At 35.8% G+C, this 22,535-nt stretch overlaps 2 protein-coding genes across 8 annotated transcripts; one reads left to right on the forward strand and one right to left on the reverse strand.

The window, feature by feature from the left end:
• The first annotated feature begins 3,291 nt into the window (after positions 1-3,291).
• On the forward strand, positions 3,292-9,274 carry LOC114288825 (ras-related protein Rab7). Its single transcript, XM_028232415.2, has 7 exons — positions 3,292-3,592; positions 3,684-3,710; positions 4,218-4,317; positions 5,629-5,775; positions 5,938-6,018; positions 7,942-8,087; positions 8,859-9,274. The coding sequence occupies exons 1-7, from the start codon at positions 3,540-3,542 to the stop codon at positions 8,923-8,925; spliced, it is 621 nt and encodes a 206-aa protein (XP_028088216.1). The 5' UTR covers positions 3,292-3,539; the 3' UTR covers positions 8,926-9,274.
• A 1,091-nt stretch (positions 9,275-10,365) lies between these two features.
• On the reverse strand, positions 10,366-19,549 carry S1P (SITE-1 protease). Of its 7 annotated transcripts, XM_028232409.2 has the most exons (11): positions 18,743-19,549; positions 18,210-18,338; positions 17,822-17,974; positions 17,024-17,140; positions 16,252-16,436; positions 14,950-15,213; positions 13,352-14,420; positions 11,749-12,246; positions 11,302-11,362; positions 11,116-11,225; positions 10,366-10,957 (listed from the first exon to the last, which is right to left on the reverse strand). In XM_028232409.2, the coding sequence occupies exons 1-10, from the start codon at positions 19,352-19,354 to the stop codon at positions 11,134-11,136; spliced, it is 3,180 nt and encodes a 1,059-aa protein (XP_028088210.2). In that variant the 5' UTR covers positions 19,355-19,549; the 3' UTR covers positions 10,366-10,957; positions 11,116-11,133. The 7 variants fall into 7 exon arrangements, with proteins under 7 accessions (XP_028088210.2, XP_082726499.1, XP_082726500.1 ...); XM_082870373.1 differs by lacking the exon at positions 18,210-18,338 and having other exon boundaries at positions 18,743-19,528; XM_082870374.1 differs by lacking the exon at positions 14,950-15,213 and having other exon boundaries at positions 18,743-19,528.
• Positions 19,550-22,535: the final 2,986 nt, after the last annotated feature.

A 22,535-nucleotide genomic window follows, 5' to 3' on the forward strand; every position in this document is an offset into this window, starting at 1 on the left:
TCCAATGACAAGCATATGAGCTGTATCAACGCATTATCTGACAAGCATATGAGCTGTATCAGTGGAGTCCATCCCCTATCTCCTCCCACACAACATCCGGTTTAGAGGTCCATCCCCTATCTTCCCCTAAACCGTGGAGTACATCCCCTATCTCCTCACACACACACAATGCATATATACACAAAGGTCATATACACAATCAATCAATACATAACATTAATGTATTCTATCAACCGTCATATTCTATGACATATCCAATTGATTAGTTTTAGTTTGCCTAATCATCATGCATTGTCTACAACAATCAAAACTACCCTCCACCGGTAGCCCAAACAGTTATTTCTAAACAGATAATAAAAGCTCCAACAGATAAAATATCAATGTTTTCAAAAGTGAGCGATTAACAAATCCAACTCCACTATTCTACCATATAATGAGTCAACTTCATTATTTCCAAATTCAATTCCAAATATCAACATTTTTCCCAAATTAATTATATCAATTAATTTACACAACGAATTAGGGCTTTCTCCCCCATTTTTTTTTATATTGACCCAATGGTCCATATATCAACAATCAACATCAATACCGCTATTTTGAAACTCAAAATACTCATTTTAGAATCAAAATAATAAAACCCTCTTTGACATTTTGAAACCCTAAGTCTCAAAATTTCCCAACTTCAACACTTAATCAAAATCACCAAAAATCTATGTTAAAGACCATAAAAGTGAGTAGGAATCCCTACCTCAATTTCGGAGCCCAAGAGGAGAAGATGTAGAAAACTAAAATGCTTCAAACTCCAAGATTCACGGATCAAAACAAAGCCCTCGACGATCAACACAACTTTTACAAAGGGCAAAGGGAAGGAAAGCACTCTAACTAGATCAAACCCTAGAGAGAAGGGAATTTCTAGAGAGAGAGGCTCTCAAAATATCTTTTTAGAAAGTAGGAGAGAGAGGAAGTGTAGAAAGTGATTCAAAAATGCCTAGCTGCCCTCTGTTATACGACATTCCCGCTCGAGCGGAAAACACAACGCTCGAGCGTCAAGAACAAAAATCTGGACACGCTCGAGCGCAATAAGGCCTGCTCGAGCGCCAAGACACAAAAGTAAAGCACATCCGCTTGAGCGCGAAAACCAGTCCGCTCGAGCGTAGATTTCCCCCTCCCAGAACTTATACCTAGGAAGTACTACCCGCTCGAGCGCCAACAAACCCGCTCGAGCGCCACCGCTCGAGTGTAAAGAAACCCGCTCGAGCGCAAAAATCACATCTACAGAAGTTTTGCAAAAACCCGAAATACTAGAGGTGTGCAATACCCGCTCGAGCGCAAGAAGACCCACTCGAGCGGATCGCCTAAAAACTGTACAACAAGGAATTGAAATCAAGGCCTAACCAACCTATAACAACCCTGTTCAAAACATCCTAAAACTCAATCAAGTGGAATTAAAGGACGACAACAAGATAGATACCACTACCAACTTCACGGAACCGAGTCCGGAATACAACAGAACAGTAAAGGGACAACCGGGATCGCTATAACCATCATCTTCACCTAAGAATTGTCTTGTCCAACATTGAATCTATAACGCCGATGTCGAATCCACGACGATGAGCCACTTCGGAATCCACCAAAGCTTTAGACCCAAATTTCAAGGAATCCACCGAAAAACAACTCTCTCTTTTGTGAATAAAACAAAATAAACAAACCCTTTAATATAATCCACTCAATTCATGATATAAACTTTTACAGCTATCAAAGGAAACAAGCCAAGAAACTCTAGATGAAAACCCTAATACTCAAGAAGAAGATCTGGAAGCCGTACCTAGAAACTGAATTAATCACAGATTTATAACAAACAGAATCACAACCTTCACTCAAGCACAGGAATGGACGCTTGAGCGATCTGACTAAAACACGTGTTTTAGAACAAGGATCTACGTTCGAGTGTAGGAAAGGCCGATCGAGTATAAAAATACAACTCCCAGTACTTTTACAGGCAAGTAAAACTTTTGAAAGGATTGCATTTTCGTTCGAACGCATAATCAACTGTTCGAGCGGTCAAACAACTTCGACTACAATTTTGCTTCAGCGAAATAGCAAACATGATAGGATTAAGATCACAAACTCCTCTGCATAGGCAAAATTCGGGTTGAATTTGCATCTAAATACTCATAGCCTCACTGAAATAAAAGATCGAATAAAATTACAACTGAAAGGAGTTTTGTCAAAGAGGATTGGCAATTACAAAAACCTAACAATTAGTTTGTATACTTTTTTGTTTATAGACTTAGAAGATTGGGGAAAGCCTACAGTTAGACTTGAAGACTTTTTGTTTTTAGCCTTTTGTTTGTTTCTATAAGATTTATTCTATAAATTGGCATTCAAGCCAACAAATGAAGTAATGTAAATTCCTACTATCTCTTCGTTGCCTAACTTCTCTAACTTCTCCTAACTCCATAAAATAGTAGAATCAAAAAAAGGTGAACGTGAACACACTCCTTTTTTCGACCCTGCGGGTGAACTCTCTTTTCTAATTGCTGGTTTAGGAGTGAAAATTCATCTTCGTTCTTCAGGCGCCTACTCCTTGTTTCACTTGAGGGGATGCGTCCTTGGTTTCGTAGATTATTAGTACTGCTATTCCAACATGGGCTTGATTCAGGAGATGATTAGTCGTCTTCTTTTTGGCTTTCTTCTCGTGGAGATACGATTAAGGAAAAAGAATGAAGTCAAGTAAAGAGCATGTCAGGCAAGTCAAAGGCGATCCCCCAATCTGGAGAGAAGCCAGACGAACCTATGCGAGGCCGATAAGTGATATGAACAGAGATTGGCCGTCTAAACTAAGAAAATCAGTGAACCGGAGGACAACCCAAGGGTTTGAGTCTAATAGTGAAGTGAAAACTTGCTCAAAGTAAGAGATTTAGAGTTGAACTTAGTTCACATCACATCTTTTAAGTTTGATTCGAGCACGACTCAAACTCAAATTTCACTAGGACAGTTAAACCAATCAAATTACTCGAATTGGATTTATATTCAACTTAATTTAAAATCAGCTTTTTATACAAACAAGCAAAATGGGAGAACATTTTAAAATTTGTTAAATTATTAAACTAAGCTTAAACAAATTACTAGTCGACTTTATAAATTTATATGTACTATAAAAATTTACTTAAACTTAATTCATATTCGGCTCATCATATAAATAAGACAAACTTAAATAAATTTTAAAACTCATTAAATTTTAAATTAAATTTAAACAATTTAAGACTCCACACTAAAACTTAACTACTCGTCAACGAGCTCTGCTGGCTGGTATACAAGCAACGTGACTGAAATTAGACTGGTAGTTATAGGAGTCTCTCTGGTAAAGCTTTGTTTCAAAGTCAATTCATATAATTTTCCCGGAAAATTAAGAAGATAATCTCGGCATTGCATATTCCATAATAGACCAATAATCATCTTAAAAAAAAACAAAAACAAAGCAGAGAAGAGAAGAGAGAGAATCAATTGCCAATCTCTGAAAGCTTCAAAACAATTCCATGGCGTCTCGTAGGCGTGTGCTACTCAAGGTCATCATTCTTGGCGACAGCGGGTCTCTTTCTCTCTCTCTATACATATATATACATATACATTTGTGAATTTGAGGAATTGAAGTGTTTGTGATTCTTAATTGTGATTGACAGGGTAGGGAAGACGTCTCTGATGAATCAGTATCCTTATCAAGCTCCAGATTACGTAGTGTTACATATAAATATTCTGTGTGTGTGTGTGTTTTTGTATAGGTTATTAGGTTTTCAGGATATCTTTAATCTTGACTCAAATTTATATCAAATTTAAATTTGGATAAAAATCACTCAAAACACCATTCATCAATTGAGTTCTACTCAATTTTTTATTCAAATCAAAGTACTCAAATATTTATTCAAAATTTTCAAGGATGGTCACATTATCTCTCAATTCGCACCATCATCATTTTGCTGTTTGGATATAAACTTCTGAATAAAAATCAATAGTTCAGATATCAACTACTTAACAAATACATAATTGATTTTTATTCGGAAATTGATATTTGGGATTGAGGCAAAGTGTGGTGTGTAAATAGAATTATTACCCAATTTTCAAAGCTATTTTGTGACTCAATTTTGGGAAAGGGCTTGGACATGGCTTGAGCAGTTTAGGATGTCGCATTGTGGTTGGCCTTAAATGCCGGAATTTAGATATGTGAATAGGAGGTTCAGTAATCAGTACAAAGCTACAATTGGGGCTGATTTCTTGACCAAAGAAGTCAAGTTTGAGGATAGGCTTTTCACATTGCAGGTGATAACTACTCTTCCATATGATTGTAGATTTATGTTTTTTACTCTCAGGGGTTTCTAATGGGACTTAAGGCTTGGTTTGATTGGTTGGTTGTGTACTCTCAGGGGTTTCTTTTTGCCTCGATGTATTTTGTTAATTTGCTTGGTTGCTTCTGATTTGGAATAGTATCAACCATGAAAATGAGTAACGTGAATGTACATATGACTAAAACCAAACGGGTTAGTTTAGTTGGCCACTCTTGTACACTCTCAACTGAGAGGTCAGACAGTCAATCTGGTACAAATGGATTATTTCTTTACGATTAGGGGTTCATTTTCTTATATTTATTTCTTCCCCCATTGTGGGGCTCATTCTTGTTTTGGCGTTGGGCTTGCGAATATGTGTCATTCGACTTTCTTATATAGATGATTGTTCCATTTTTTGTTATTATCTTAATGTTTGTAAATAATTCCATATTGATTAACCAAAAAAAAAAAAGAATGTACATTTGACTAAGAAACAAAAATACTAAGAAAGAAACTAGCTGTTCAAAAACGATTTATTTTAAAATTTGGGTACAGTATTTCAAATGGATTAGGAGTTCAGGCTTGAAGACTGAACCCTTTGGTCTATGTTATGAATTTACTAACAACAAATTGAAGTTTATACCAATAACATCTTATTTGTGATAATGATGATAGCATGATACTTCTTCACTCTTTAGACTTTAATAACTCGCTCTCTACTTGCTTACCCCGATTGACTTCAAAGAACATTATTTCAAGTTAGAAGTAATCTTTTTCACAAACCTCTCCCTGTCAGTCGAGTCCAGCTAAAGCTCCCTCTCGCTATCGCTCGAGCCCAACTGTCGTTGCCCAAGGGTTATTCTATCCAAATCCTGAACCAATTTCATAGCCGATTTCACTTCTTCCTCCTCTTAATCAATCCACAACTATTAAGTTTAAAGGCCTTATCTTTCCAGATTCTTGTGCCATTTCAATCAACTTTAAAGAGTTCGCATCACTTGGTAACATTTGTTACCCATGTTTTTGGAGACAACTTAGGAACTATCGTTAAAAGCCTCTAGCCTTCAGTTGATCCATTAAAATGTATATGATGTTTTGTTTATTGCATCAAAAAGCTTAAAGATGCTGTGGAAGAAGTTTATTTCTGGTTTTCTTGTTATTGATTTTAAGACGACAATTTAATTCTTAAAGAAACTGAGTTTCATTCCTTCAGTTTAGAGGAGATAATAAGACATTGACATCGTTAGCTATAGTATCCAACTATATGCATTTGAGGCTGAAACAAACTTCATTGTGATACTTTCAGATATGGGATACAGCTGGACAGGAAAGATTTCAGAGCCTTGGTGTCGCTTTTTACCGCGGAGCAGACTGTTGTGTTCTTGTTTATGATGTGAACGTCATGAAATCATTTGATAACCTCAACAACTGGAGGGAGGAGTTCCTGATTCAGGTGATAATTATCTTCTCTCTTCTTTTTTTTTTTTTGTGGGTGGAGGGGGAGGGGGCAGGGTCCGAACCCCTGACTTCAACTTTTCTTTCTTTCTTGTTTTTCTTTTATTTTTATTATTTTGGGGGGGACTGAATCTTGTTCTGTATGGATTTATTTGTACAGGCCAGTCCACCTGACCCTGAAAACTTCCCATTTATTGTACTGGGGAACAAGATTGATGTTGATAGCGGAAATAGCCGAGTGGTAAGATGACTTTTTCATTTTTTTCATGAAGGATAGTAGTGTAGTGTGTGAATCTATATATATATATATATATATTGGAAGGCTACACATGCGCGATGCGTGCGTGAAAATGGCAGTTGTAACTGTCACCTGGGGAAAAAAACTCAAAAGGATGGTAGGGGGGAAGAAGAAGAAATCAAATTTTGAAATAAAAAATATGGATAGTTGCATAGGGGTAATTTAAGTACGAAAAAATGCTTGATATAGCTTCAAAATATGTTCCGAGTTGCGTGCTTTATATGATAGAATAGAATAGATACTCCAAGAGGAATGGAGTCTACTGAGGAAGTATAGGACTAAAGGTTGCGTTGTACTTGGGATCTGTTTATAAGCAACTCGAAGCTGTTAATTGTTGTTGGAAGTTGTAGGATGATTGGTTGTATTCTTGTTTCAGGAAGATTTCTATTACTGTACAGTTTTCCATAACTTTTTGCCCTATAATTTCTATGCTGAATAAGGGTGGTGCTATAAGAACAAGGATTTAATTAAGGTGGTGCCATTAGCACTCTCATTTTCAACCAAAAAGAAAACACTCTATTTTGTTGTTATCATGCAACTTTTGTACAAATGTAAAAAAGAAATGTTATTGACTTGCGATTTAATCTAAAATGGATCTACAATAATCTTAGATAGGAGTTAAGCCTTATACAATTGGCAAAAGTGCAGAGATAAGGACATGATTAATGAAATTGTTTGGTAAGTAGGATAAATTATTGTTTTGAAAGAATTTTTTATTTTTTATTTTTACGCCACTGTCACCTGCCGTTTGCCAGCGGCAGCAATTGGTGGTGGTGGTGGTGATATGGACAAACAGGAAAATTAGGTGGATAGATAAGTGACATGTAGACAAATAGGGGGGTGACACATGGACATATAGGTGGACAAATAGATGACGTGAACAAATATATGGATAGTGAACAGATAGATAGATAAGTAGGGGTAATATGGTTTTTCAATTTTTTTTTTGGTCAAAATGCTAGAATAATATTATTGATAGCCAAGCAAATAATCAAGTACATGGTGAATCCTTCACCAAAACAGAAAACAGCCATGTTAGAGGGTAATGTTCCCAAGTTTGCAAAATTTTCACAATGTTCATAATTTTTTGTTCTTCTGAGAATTGATTTGTAAAATCTATGCCAAACAGGCCTATATCTCCGGGAAATTTTCAACCAAACACAATCAGAGCCTCAAAACATAATGCATGTCAATGGATATAGTTTCTCTTCAATTTGACATGGCTATCTCTATCCCAAATTTTCTTTCCTTCCAAAGAAAAACTAGTCCTTTCAGGTAAAAACTATCCGATTCAAACAGAACAACTGACTATAATTTCAATTTAAACATCTAGGGCGTATAAATTAACAACTAAGCAATGTTTTCGATTTTTAAAAATGGGAACACGATAAAAAACAAATAATCATTGAATATGAGATAGAATAGTTGATTACATCAAGAGAGCTATAGATTCAACAGAAAAAGATCTGAAACTCAAAAATCTTGAAGTTTAGGATGACACCAGTGTGAGAAATTAGGGTTTTTTGTGGAGAATAATATTTGCCTGCTTTATATGATAGAATAGAACAGATACTCCAAAAGAAATGGAGTCTACTGAGGAAGTATAGGACTAAAGGTTGCGTTGTACTTGGGATCTGTTTATAAGCAACTGGAAGCTGTTAATTGTTGTTGGGAGTTGTAGGATGATTGGTTGTATTCTTGTTTTGGGAAGATTTGCCTATTACTGTACAGCTTTCCATAACTTTTTGCTCTATAATTTCTATGCTGAATAAGGGCATTCTATAGGTTTTGTGGGAACTTTTGTAGTGTTTGTTTTTCCTCTCAGTTGTAGAAGTATGTTAGAGGTTATTTGCTCCGAAATTTCAGGTGTCTGAGAAGAAGGCAAGGGCATGGTGTGCTTCCAAGGGAAATATTCCTTACTTTGAAACTTCGGCAAAAGAAGGTTTCAATGTAGAAGCTGCTTTCCAGTGCATAGCCAAAAATGCTCTAAACCATGAACCCGAGGAGGAAATGTGAGCATTCTTCTAAGTTTGCTTTCAATTATGAGTTCCTTTTTTTTTTTTTTTTTTTATAAAGTACCTGCAATTAACTTTCATTTCAATTTCAATTCATTATATATGGTGCTAGTCTAGGGTTCTAATGAAATTTGAGTTCCTCTTGGTGAAAATACCATTCTAATCGAATCCAACAGCTTGTTAGTTCATGGATATGTTATATATTGGGTTTTTCAGGTTATCTGCTGATTGCATATTATTGTTGCTAAATATGTGATTCTTTAGAACAGTGGAATTGTCTTGCTAAGCTCTATAAGCAGTTATAATGGTGTTATTTTGTAAATTACTATGATGGTCCACATTTGATACAAACAAATGTGTTTATGTAACCAAATAGTTGTGATATTTAGAAATTTGTGCCATTTTTTGACAGCAATTTTCTGTTTTTTGAAATGTAGAAAATAGAAAACAATGAAATTTTTTCAGAAAATTGAGTTGACTAGAACCAGTTTTTCAAGGAATACAAAACAAGTTGTTTCCGTTACTCCATTTTTCAAATTGTTTTCAGTTTTTATAAAGATATGTTGCAGAGAAATGATTTTTGAAAACTATTCCAAACAGGTCTAATTCTTTAGATTCTTGCCTCTTCTTCTTCTTCTTCTTCTAATGAGATTCTTGCCTGTTTGACTCTGTTGTTCACTTGTTCTTATAAAGTTAAGCAAATTGTTGAGACATTCTCTCATTTATGAGATGCTAATTGTTTTGAATATTCCTTGTTTGTTGATGAAGATACCTTCCCGAAACTATTGATGTGGCGGGTGGACTACAGCAAAAATCTTCTGGTTGCGAATGTTAGAAGTTCTTTCTGCCGGTTACTTTGTATTTTAAAGGGATAGAAACCACCGTCATTTTCACTTTCACTCAGCTCATGGCAATAATCTGAGGAATTCTTAAAACAAAAGCTCGATGTAATTTTATGTGACTAAGCAAAAAGCATGTCGATTGTTATAGTGATTTTTGGTTTTTTTGTTCCCTCAATGTTCAATCCCTTTTTAAGTTTTTCATTTTCCAGAATTCTATTTGTTTTGTATCGAAATTTCTGGATTGTGCGGCACTTCAATCTGATTGTTGTTTTGTGTATCAGATAATAAACTTTTTTTTTCCCCCTTGCCCATACTTTGTTTTACCAAAGTTAGGGTATCAAAGAGAGTTTGTCCTGATGGGTTTGTTTTAGATCAGCCACAAATTATCAAACCATCATGAATTAAATGCCTCTATTTGAGAATAGGCTATTTTAATTGATTTTTTTAACATTTTTATTATTTTAGCCTAACTAAAAAAGTTGTATTTGAGAAGGTAATTTTTTTGTTTTTGGTAATTGATTTGATGGGAGTGAAAAAAAGTAAAATGATTATGATTTGAATGCAATGTTTTATCTTATTAACTGTTTTAGTCTATTTTGTCTCTATTGACTATTTTGGCCCAATCCTAACTTTACTAACATATAAACACAATACTATGAGTCGTCACATTGATTTCATTTCATGTAATATTTAGTTCATATAAAGATCACAACAGTAGACATTAGAGAGCGTCTCTCTAGCAATTTTCACCTCTACTCCAACGACTTTTTAGCGAGCTCCAAAAACACTTACATAATATAGATATGAACTTTGTATGCCTAGTAAAAGGGATTTTGAAAGTTTCTCTTGATTTCTTACATACATTTTTTAATTTTAATAATAATTTTCTCTTCTCTTAATCCACCTCCCTACTTTACTATTGTGCGTGTTCTTCTTTAACTCTCGCCGCTTGTTCTTCTTTAACTCTCGCCACCTACAGTGACCAAAGTTGGCAGCGGCAATGGTGGCAGCAGGTTTCGATTTTACTTTGATACAAATTTTATTTTTCCAAACTACATCTGTGAAAAAAATTTCCTAAAACCGCAACCTTTTTTTTTAGCAACTTTAGTAATTTGTAACTTGTCATAGGATTCTAATTTGACCCAACGGGCTTTATTTTTTTAATATGATGCTTACCTTTTCTTTTAATATAACTTGGTTTTAACTTTTTTGAGGTACTTTGGCTAGCCAGTTAGAGTGGAGATTGAAACCCAAAAAGAAATCATACATAACTCTAATTTGAGAATTTTAAATAGAATTCTAGTGAGAGAGAGGAATGTGAACCCCACCTTCACATGAATACTCTCCGTATCATTAGAGTTACATTAGAACTCTCAAACATTATTGATCCCATAAGTAATCAACCTCTTCAAACAAATCCATGACGATCATGCTCCAACCAAATAATTCAAAATTTTGCATAAAAAACACCAATCTCACAAGAATAAAGCTAAATAACAAATTAGAATGTTTCTCTAAACTGACTTTGGTTAAATATAATTGCCATCTCTAAAAAATAACACTCGTTTCCAATCCTCTAACCTCTTACCAATCTTTTCTAGAGTCCAAAAAGGCCCCGCTCTAGGATTTTCTCCCAATGGTAACTCCAAATACAAGGTAGGTAAATACTCCATGGAACACCCTAAATTTCTGTCAATCTTTGTAACCTTCGCGTTGAAAGTTGATACCCATAATGTTGCTTTTCTTTAAGACCCTAAAATTCGTTGCTTCCCATCTTAGCAATTACAAATTTGGTTGAAAATTTGAGATGTACAATGTAAAAGGCCTCTGGATATAAGCTTCAATTAAAAGTGAAAGTACATCTTACCAAAACCTAACCTTAGCATGAAGTTATCTCTTTTCACTTTCCAATGCCAAACCCGAGAATCTAAAGCTTTGTTTCTGCACATGGAAGAGAAACGCTTTCTCATCTAATCGATTCAGGAAGCCGGTGTCGCCTGAACTTGATCTCATTACTTTCTATTTCTGCCATTGAAAAGAATTTGAAACAACAAAAGATTATACAAATCTATATTATGAATACAAAATTCATTCCCGCGATGATGCTGGAGCCAAACTTTTGAGCCTGTGTAACAATGTACTTCTGCACTTTGTGATAGTACAAGAGATGAGGGGTCAGCTACCTCCAAATTCATCCACGGCTATAAATTGGCATAACGACCAGAGCTGGATCCTTTCCTCCGCCGGCGTCGCTTCTGCCGAATTCGCCAAAAGCTCAATAAAAGCAAGAGACCTACAAACAGCAAATGGGTCAATTAAAATTGATGCAATTCAACATTTGACGAAGCTAAAAATGATGTTCAACTAACCAGAAACAGTGACAATAGCGGGTATAAGCCAATGACTAGCAACTTCCATGGGCATATCAGGCTGCAAGAATGGGAAAAGTTTCAGTCTTTGTTGCGTAGAGTAATGAGCAGAACTAATGTGAAAGAATCTATGTTGCATGGACTCCTCAAATACCCATCTCGAACACCAGTTTACATGTATATAATGTTGTATAATTGATAGAAAATGAATAAAATTCCTTTTTGATACTATATTTTACATATAACACCATTTCATCTCACATGATAGATTAACAACAGAAAAATATGACCCTTTTTTTGCCCAGTCCACACACCCTAAAATTTGATGGCTCCAACCTCTACATACATACCTAACATCCGTACCTAAGTCCATGCAATATAGGAAAGAATTGAGATAATAAATCACGTACAATGATAGAATCAATATCACAAAATTCAGTTTCTTACATCATCTCTGTAGAGTGAACCCAAGTACTTGTTTCCCAACGATTCGTCCTTATTCTTCTCAGTTGAGTTGGACCTCTTCGTATTAAAATTCTCTGTAGTAGAGTTCAAACCTCCACCAAAATCAATAACCTGATAGCCTGGCAATCTGCGGTTTCTTCCTCTGACCTGTAAACCGTAGCCCTTAGTGCCCCATACTTCAAACCTGGAGTCACTTCTGCAGATCAATTCCTTTCCGACAACCGCAGAATACGTAGAAAAATTTATATCAGTTCTGCGTGAAGGTAATTGATTGTCGTCTAGGTACAAGGGTTTATCGTGTCTAACTGAATCAGAGAAGAGCAGTGGATCTTTGATATTCTTGCTTGTGAAATCTAATATTTTCCTCAAAAGCCAATAACAATTGGTAACCATATGGCTGCTGTCCAGACAGTTGGAGTCTCCGTACACGGCAATTCGAACCCCACCCATTGCAAGAAGACCAAGTATAGGGGAGTCTTCCTGCAGTTATAGATATACACCAGTTAAGACTACAATATGCATAGTACCTCAAAAGTTTAAGAGAATTGTCATGTCATTGGAGTAATTCCAATTGTCCATAAGGAACTATATTTTTTGTTCAAATCACACGGTACATAACATTTAGAGCGACTCACACACATGTTTTTTGACACCCAATTATAAACAGGCTTATTTGAGAGGGAGAAAGTTGTCTACAAAGTTCCTCATTAATGGAGAGGGAGGTGGATGTCAGGGCCAGAGGCAAAATTCACTTCTTCAGAGCAACCTGCTCCTTGCATTCAGATTAAGTAATGGGACAATGGGCATGAGAACATGCGTTTTTAGTCTAAGGACAGCCAATTAATGTAAATAATACACTGCCAGTTAGGTCTCCCAGTGTATTCCTCTCAACCTGACACATTCATTGGCTGACACTAATAAATGGCCAAACATTTCATAATTTGAAAGCGAATTTTTTTTTTTTTTTTTTTTTTGTACTAATATTTCTTTTATGCTTGTGCAAATTATTTTCCAACTACTGGACATCAAATAGGATAACTAAGCTAACAAAGAGCAGAAGTTTTTTTAGCCCTAGTTCAGTTGTAAGCTATACACGTAACCCTTGCCCTGCTGCCCGAAGAAGTATAAAAGTTTACTTTCACCATCAAATCTTGTTTTATATTTAGACTTTATTTTGATTTAAAATGTAAGGATTTGGTATCCACTCAATGATTATAACATTTAATTAAATGTAATATTCTAATTATGGATTTCAATAATGGATTTGAGAGTTATAGACTAACTAATTTGAACTAACTAAATGGACATGGTTATTTGAAATCTTTCCATGAATGATTCTATTTGTACAAAAATATTAGCAAAATGGATCTTTTTTTTTTTAATCAGTAACAAAATGAATCTTTCCCATCTCTATATATCCTTTACTTTAGAATTATCAATTTATATCCATTAATTAACCTTCTTACAATTTTATAAAGTTGAACGTCAAATCCCTGCATTTCAAATCCATGTATCCAAATGGAGCCCTAGTTTATAGTTGTTTTCATCATGTAGAAAGAAAAGAGAAGTGGACTTATTTGCTCACCTTAGTCATGCCAGAGCTTAGGATGTTTTGAGTGGCCCCACTCTCTGAACTATCTAGGAAAGGGAATCTATGCACATACCCACCACTCGGGAACTTCACAATATCAGTTCCAGATGCATATCGGCTCTGCTCACCGTTGATAGAAAAATCACCATTCAGAATCTTATCTCCGAATGCTATCCCAAATGGTGACAAAAGATCATTCAATGCAGGAATATTCGCACCTCCAGTGACCGGGGTCCACCAGCTCCTTGTGTTATCATCAAAGAACCTCATCTTCACCATCGTGTCCACATTATACCACTCAGCAAACACAACCAGACCTAGTCCAGTGTTAATGACATCATCCCTCAGCTTTTTAATCTCTTCAGCGAAGTATTCTTCTTCAAGATCCACTAGCAGAAGTGTCCCGTACTGGTGGGCATCAAAGCATGTAAAAGGTGAACCGAGAGCTTCAACATAGTATCCAGCATCTCTCAACATGTTGTACATAATGTGAAAATTTGTGTGCAGATGATCACCATGCCAGTCAAGAATGTCGTTCCGAACATCCAATGAGTCTCTTGGAATATAACCAGGTGGGTATTTAATACTGTGAAATTGATCCCACAGAACCCGATTTGATCTTGGAGGAGTTGGAACCACTTTTAATTTCAAGTGAAGCACACAGGTGCTATTTCGACGACCCTTCTCTCCTCGGGCTGGAGGGCTGTATACATTAAGAGTTATGTTGCCTTCAATCTGTCCAGAAAACTGAGCTCCTTCATCTTTAATTTGCATGTGCAGAGCTAGATAACCGGTCCATGGCCAAATGACTTCTGAATAGGTGAAGTGAACGCTCAGAAGATTTCCTTCCTCGTCTGAAGGATGCCATGTTGGTGGACTTTCAACATAGCCAATTACACCCATCCCGTTCAGAATGGTAGCATTGAAGATAACAGGCATGGCACCTGCATAGAGTGGTTGACGGCAAAAGGGCCAGGAATAAGGGCAATCGGTATAATCGAGAATACTTGGGAAGATGGTTGCTCGAGGTTTGTAGCTTTTCAGGATTTCATACGATTCTAACCTGACATAGAAGTCAAAATTAGAATCAGAAACACAATAACAAGAAATAATGACAATCAGAAGAAGAAAACAACACCAAATGTGATGGTACATAAAAGTGAGGGTGGCTTATTGACTTTTTCACTTATATGGCTAGATAAGCTAAAAAGCTAAAAAGCTAAAAGCTTGTTTGTCATCAGCTAAAAAAGCCAAAAAGCCACTCAACTTCCCAAGTGCATCAGCATTTTTAGATTCTAAAAATAATAATAATAATAAAATAAAAATAAAAGCCAAAAAGCCAACCCCAAACAGGAGTTGGCTAAAAAGCTAGGTTATTGGCTAAAAATAAGCCAACAAAAAATCTAATGCTAAAAAAAGTTAGTTCGTTTGGAGCATAGAACTTTTTTGGCTTTTCTTAAGGCTTTTTTAAGTGGCTAAAGTTCACTTTTTCATGGGAAATCTTTAATCCCAAACGGCCTAAAGGGGTTATAAAGCCAGCTTATAAGATGTGCCAAACAAAGCCTAAGAGTCTGGTTACTTGGAGAACTCACAGATCAACTCTGCCAGCACCCTGCTCATACATATTGGGACCAGAAAGCTTCGCAGCCCCCTCAACCAGTGCTTGCTTCATGCTTGCTGGATTTAAAATGTCTTTTCGATTTCCTTCAGGAATGACACTAACAAGAAGGCATACCACACCAGCAACAACCGGACTTGCCACACTAGTACCAGATAAACTTTTACAACCTGTACTGATCTTAGATCCCATAATTTCCCGACCATACGCAACAACATCTGGCTTCACACGCCCATAGCTGCAGAGGCAGACTTTCATGGTTACAGATGGCAATTTTATAAGCTTAACTATATACAAGTTATAATCATTATCATTGTTCTTATAATTTTCTTGGGGGAGAGAGGAAGAGAGAGGAAAGGGGAAAAAAAGGAAGACAGGAAATAGAAGTAACTATGGACAGATGACAAATCAGACATCACAGGTAACATGATCCAAACAAATGGTGACATGAAGCATGATTTTTTTATGACAAAGCAAGGACTGAAGCCTATGCGAAAATCTTCCTAAATTAATGGGGGGGGGTTGCATATCAGTGGGGAAGACAAAATATTTACAAAAAAGTGATAAACATTATAAATTTTAATAATTAAAATCATAAACTTTTCCACTTTTTTGTAAATATTTTTTTGTGTGTTCCCCACTGATGTGTAATTCCCCCCGAATTAATTAACATCACCATTAAATCATGCTATGAAGGTAGGAAACAATTCACTGACAACATCTGTGACACTGCCCTATGGTTCTTCATTCACAGCATGGCATCACAAAATATATTTGACAACCCAAGCAAAAAAGAGCTTCAGAGTCCACATGCTAAGCCTTATGATGTGGAAACAGTAATAAATGTCTATGCAACCACAAGGAAGATGACAAAGCCATATTCTCCCCAAATGAGGACCAATAGTACATTGTCTTGGGTGTATGTTAATAAATTCATTTAATTCCGAAACACATCATTTAATTTGTCTGAGAAACAAAAGAAGTTAAAAAAAATAAAAAAAATAGAAAGTGTGCTGGACATGGGGTAGTTTAATTAGTTTAAATTCTGACATATTACAATAATATATTAGAAACTAAATTACATATGTCCTAGTAAACAATTAATATTTTTGTATTCCTTTGTTGGAACTTGGAAATGCTAGTGCTTAGGCATGTCAGCATTTGGTCCGATGTTTTCACCTTTAACAACCAAAAAGAACTAAAATCTGGATGAAATTAAACCAGACAAATAAAAAAACAAGAACTAGAACATGATGAAAAAATACAGATACGCTACCCATGAGGAATCTCCCAAGTACTCATGCCCCGCGAGGAGAATGAGGCTACGTGATCACTGTAATCAATGCCACCGACACCAATAACATCACTTTGATCTGCTGGATTGTTTAGAGTACCATAAAGTGGTCCATCATTTCCAATTGCCGAAACCATGATAATATTATTTGCTGTCAGTTCCCAGACCTGGTGAAAATTGCAGAACACAGATTATTACATATGCAAATGGAACTCCCTTGTTCCAACAACATAAATGTTTTAAAAAAAAGCTTTTACATACACAAGTAGATATCCAGTGAAAAGCTGATCCACCCTGCAAACTAAATTTTTCTATAGTTGGGATGACTTTCACAAGGAGTACTTGGTATTTTATGGTCCACATACTTTTTAAATCCTAATCTACATGCCCTAGGATTATCCAGATACTCAACAGAAGCATGAGAACAACTCGTCATATTTAAGAATCATCCAAAAGTTCAAATGGAACCAAGTGGATGCATACAATAGCCTGAAGCATCAGATGCCTGAGGCATATTAAAGATCTAAACAGTTCATCCAGATAACTGCGTTATTCTAAGGTCATAGACAACAACCAACTCTAGACTCCTTCAAGCATAGCGTATATAAACTGTGTGGCAAACAGGCAAGCATTCAGTGAGCATAAAAACGATATTAAATTTAAAAAAAAAAAAAATTTGGAAATTAAATAAATCAATTATGTTATGTGATTTTTAAAATATAAACTGCAATCAGAAGGCCAAGGGGAATCTTACCTTCTCCACAAATGGGAGATCCAAGTAATCAGGTCCACCTATACTTAAATTCAGCACATCCATATTGGTTGCAATTGCATAATTGAAGGCATCAAGGAACCATGATGTGTATGATACCTGCAATAAGCTGAATACAAACTTCTCATAATCTTGCCCAGACTATATTGTCTGAATTGGAAAATAAGACATTTTGATAGTATGCCAGGCACACATACTTAATGGGCTGAACATTAATTTCTCATTATTTAGATTCTATCCTTCACTCTTCACGTGAATACTGTCTTGTTTACAATCTATACAAATGGAAATTCAGGTCCTTTTCATTTGTTCATTACAGAGAAAACTCATTACATATGGAATTTCAGGTCCTTTTCATTCGTTACAGAGCTACTAAACTCGAGATTACAAGAGAACACATTATTAGCCAAAGCTTACAGCTGCCCTTATAAAATAGCAGTTGAATTTAACCTAAAGATGGCCATAGGATAAAATTCATCAAAAAACTAAGAGCATCAATATCATAATTTTTTAATTAAAAAAATACAATATAAGATAATGCTGCTGAAACTAGATTCAAAACAAGCTATCACTTGCCTTATTAATGGAGCAATTAACAGAGTATAAAATTTGCAAAACAACACTTTCAAGTAATTAATAGATATGATTCTCCTCCGAAAGGAAGTTGCCAACATCAAATCTGAGATATGGACCAAAACATGAAGAAAAGGTAGCAAAAAAGTAAAATTCTACACCTATTGGTGGTATGAACATATTTCTTAAAAACACAACACACATTACCTGTGCATCTGTAAACACACGAAATGCATAAATCTCTGTGTCTGGTGCAAAACCGAGACACTCTGAATCTTCACCAGCAATAACTCCAGCGACAAAAGTTCCATGCCCAAGATTGTCATTTAGGGTATCCTCGTTGGTCCAATTTGTCCGCTCCTGAGACATGGCCCACATGATATCAACTCAGCCCAAAAAAGTTCAACTCATACTAAATTGAATACCAATTCTTAAACCGGACGCAGAAGAATTCCTACCCAGTGAAAATGTCAAATTACTTAATTTATTTAGGCAAGTGTTAAATTAGATACCCATAACTAGATATGGGGAGAAAAAAAAAAAAAAAAAAACCACTAGTGCATAGTAATCAAATATCTTCCCCCTGAATGGATACCTTGATATTACGAAAATGCGGGTGATTTGATCGAATACCAGTGTCAAATATTGCCATTTTGACTTTTGCACCAGTATACCCTTTTGACCAAAGCACATCCGCACCAAACAAGGATGTAACTTGCGATTTCTGCAAGAAAACAATCAATTTCACACCACATATATCAGTGGACATATTTTTATTTTTTATTTTTAAAAAGGTGGTGTTTCCCTAAAATTAAAAAAGCATCAAAGCTACAAAATGTACCACCCATGAAAAACAATCACAAAAATAAACCAAAATGTTGAAAAAGAACTTCCCATAATTTGTTCTTAATTCAACTATATGGCTAAGCTTAGGCATATATCTTATTTATTTTTCGGATGCAGAACATAAAGCATTATCATTTTCTGACCAGATTTCTCAGAAATCAAACAGAGTACACAGTAAGAAAAGCACAATCAGTAAGCGTTGACTTTTATACTTCAAATGTGACCCCAACAAACACAATAATCACACTAAACAAGTAATTATAAACATAAAATAGAATTTACCTGCATCAAGAGATGGCGATTCCAGCTAATACTCGCATTACCAGTCGCGGCGGAGGCGTAATTTTTTCCTTTTTCACCTTCGCTGAACGACATTGCCGTGAAAATCTTCCCGGGCCGCTTCTTCCCATTCACAAACGCCCCGACTTTCCCAACCCTCTTGCTTTTCTTCCCAAGCAAGCTCCTTTGATAGCTCAAATCAACCCAAACATCCTTCACAAGCTCCAATTTCCCAAAATCCTCAATCAGCACCGCTTGAGCCGATTCCTCAATCGCCACAACCCCGAAATCCGTTGGAAACTTGGCCGCCGGGTTCCGCCTCTCGACCCATTCCCAACCCCCCAATTTCACGCTCTCCTCGAGATACTTCCAATGATCTTCAGCTCTCTTGTACTCGCGAAATCGAACGATATAGTTCTTGCGAGTGATTTGTTGGTGTTGTTCTTGGTGATTGTGAGATTCGGATCTTTCTTGTGGTACGTTTAGGGTTAGGGTTTGGTTTTGGGAAGGTGAGAACTGGGTTCGGTAAAGGGAGGGTTTGAAATGGATAAGAGAGATCGAGATGATTAAGACGAGAAGAGAGAGATTGAATTTGGAGATTGTAGGAGCGATCATGGTGATCTTGAAGGTGTTGTTGTCGAGTTTGGATTGATATCATCGGAGGAGGGAGAGATAGATAGGGTTGTGTTGAATCTGATGGATACAGTTTTCTTAGTTTCTGGGTTTTTGGTTGACGAAGACATTCGTTACTTCTTGCACTACGGAAGCGAGAGGATGGAGCTCTGTGTGTGTGTGCGCGCGTGCGTGTGTGTTTGGTTACATGAATATTCCTTTCTTTAATCATACGTGGGATTGGTCCATGTTTGTGGAAATCACAATCCCGGGATAATAAATTCACAAACTTGTCCCAATTAGAATGGAGTTTAGGAGTTATTTAGAAATGAGCTAAATAAGTATATATTTTGATTTTTTATAAAAATATATGTAAAATGGTAGAGAGGTAATGTGATTTAAATAAAATGTGATGTGATCCAACTAAGATAAAAATATATTTTAAAATAACACGTGCCATACAACCCCTTAATAGAGTTGGGCATAGGGTTATCTGAACCCACCACACGTTCAACCAGAACCAATCCGCATACAAATGGGAGGTTTCCCAGACACAATATAAGCGGATGCAGTTTAGAATATGACATAATTGTGGATTGTGGGTTTAACCCACACCTGCAAGAACTCAACCGCACTTAGAATTTTATTTTATTTTTTATAAAAAAACTGTACCGTTGATTTTATTCATCATATCCTAGATATTTTTGCCAACACACCAAAACCAAATTTCATGATACAAAAAGAAATGTTATAGAGAACATTGTTTTTGATTTTTTTTTTTTTTGCTCTGTGAACATTGTAGGACATTAAATCTACTTCATCATGAGGGAAATTGAATCTATTAATTATTTTTGAAATTGAAATCAATCTTATATTATATTGAATCTGGAAATTAAAAAAAATCCAATCCGCGAATCACCCACGACCACCCCGCACATTCGTGAACTCTATTCACACAAACCGCAACTCGCACTGCGGGCGGTTGCGGGTTGAATTTTTCCCAAACTGCATACATGCCGGCGAGTTTAAACCAATCCGCAAACCATCCAAAACCAAACCATGAACACCCCTACCTTAATGTAGTAATTTTCTTGTCCCAACAATGTCGAAGAGAATGTGATGCCTTTGATAATTGAAGTGGGTTCAAATTCATGTATGACTAAGTTAGTTGTCTATGTGGTTGTATAAGCACGAAATAATCGTCACTTATATAATTCTGTCGATCAAATTGCACTCCTTCAAACGTCATCGTGAGACGTGAAATCACAAACGTGAACTAGCCGGCAGATGTGTGCTAGAAACCCCTCCAATGCCTAAGCAAATAGGACCAACAAGGATTAAAAAGCTCTGAAAATTCAAGAATATTAATTGCAATACTAGGAATTGTGTTTGGTTTGAGCTATTATAAGTTTCGCCTAGCAAAATCCTAGTAGTACTCAAACTATCCTTTGTAGAGTTCTCATAAAAATCACATTCCTAAATGATAAAACTCGTCTTCTAACACTCTTTTTACTGCAAACCAAGTGAAATGACATAGCTCTTTGCACGGCTTCCAACCAAGCAATCGAACTGTCACGCCCCAAGCTCTGTGACAACGCCGTACACTCATTTAAGTTAGAATGCAAGGCTAAGAGTCCAACACATAACCAACAACGTAAAATACTCAAATTAAATCCTTAAATATCATAATGTTAAAATCCATAAAAATAGATAATTCTTATCATATGAAATTGTCCACCAAGTCCACTAATATAATCCACTAACCAACATAATAAACCAAATACTTAAATCATAGTCCTACTCTCAGCACTCCCCACAAAGTAAAAACCCCGCGCAACTCTATTCCTCAAAATCTAAAAATAAATAAATAAAATAAGGGTAAGCTAGACAGCCCAGTAAATAACCAACCATCACTGCTAGCTGGATCAAGTATACAAAAAAATAAATAGTTGATAACCAATAAATATAATTTTTGCTACAATTCAATAAATGAACAATTATTTGTAAGATGGTTTCATAGCTAAAAATAAACAATGTACAATACATTTTAATTGAAAAGACAACAAGATAATTCAAAGTAAATTCGTCGTTCAAATCGATGGTTCAATATTCAGATGGTTCAATGATTTGATTCACAAAACCCAAGTCTTGATGACTATGGTCACTTAGCCCATGACAAGGCCCAGAACCACACATAAGCCGGTGGTAAAGCCCCAATAGAAACTAGTTTTTGTGCCAATAAATAACCCCCATTGGCTAGGGTCCAAATCATAGTCAGACTAGAGTGATGTTCAAATATTCAAACAATACACAACTTTAAAATAAAATATTCGATATTTTCATAATAAACATTTGGTACAATTTTCAGAATAGTTTCACAAAATATTCAAATAACTTTCATAATAATATTCAATGTTGTTTTATACTTGACCCATATTTTATAATTTTAATCGATTCAATAGGAATATAAATGAACCAACAGTGATAGAACGTTACTTACTCCAAACGCTTAGAAATAATATTCCAACACCAACTCCAAACACCCAGCTCCACCACTTCAATCACACAAACCTAATAAACAAAACCTCAAATAAATTAATATTTTTACTTGTTACATACACCCACAAAAGCCCCACCATATTAGATTAATGTATTACTTTAATATCCAAGTGATTAAACCATTCAACCCAATTTTATAGCCAAACACACCCTTACCCATGATACAAAACTCCATTGTTTCTATTACCCACCCAAAGTTACACTTACACATTGCACCTAATTCTCAAAACCTGAGTAGGCATCTATAGATCTTCCAAATCCCCTTAATGCATTGATTGTTAAATTCCTCAACATAAACTTAATAATTAACAGTAAAGACAGATTTTACCTTAATCAATGGGTGTCCCAAAATCACCAACGTGCTGCCTCCAATCCCTAATGCAGCCTCACTTGAACCTCTCTTCTCTTTTTCTTTTCTTTTTTCTTTTACCTTCTCAAACCCTAGCCGTCTATGGAGCAATTCCCAGCCTCTGTTTTGTTTGTTTTCCAAGACTTAAAGCCACAATAGGTGGGCTTATTAACCTAATTTCTCAAAGTTACAAAATTACCCATCTAAGTAATAAGAAACTAGCATATCATCCGTGCTATGCACGGATTGTGTTTACAATTATCTATATATGTGAAT

This window comes from Camellia sinensis, chromosome 5 (genome assembly GCF_055761805.1).
Source record: "Camellia sinensis isolate YWXY chromosome 5, ASM5576180v1, whole genome shotgun sequence".
NCBI lineage: Eukaryota > Viridiplantae > Streptophyta > Magnoliopsida > Ericales > Theaceae > Camellia > Camellia sinensis.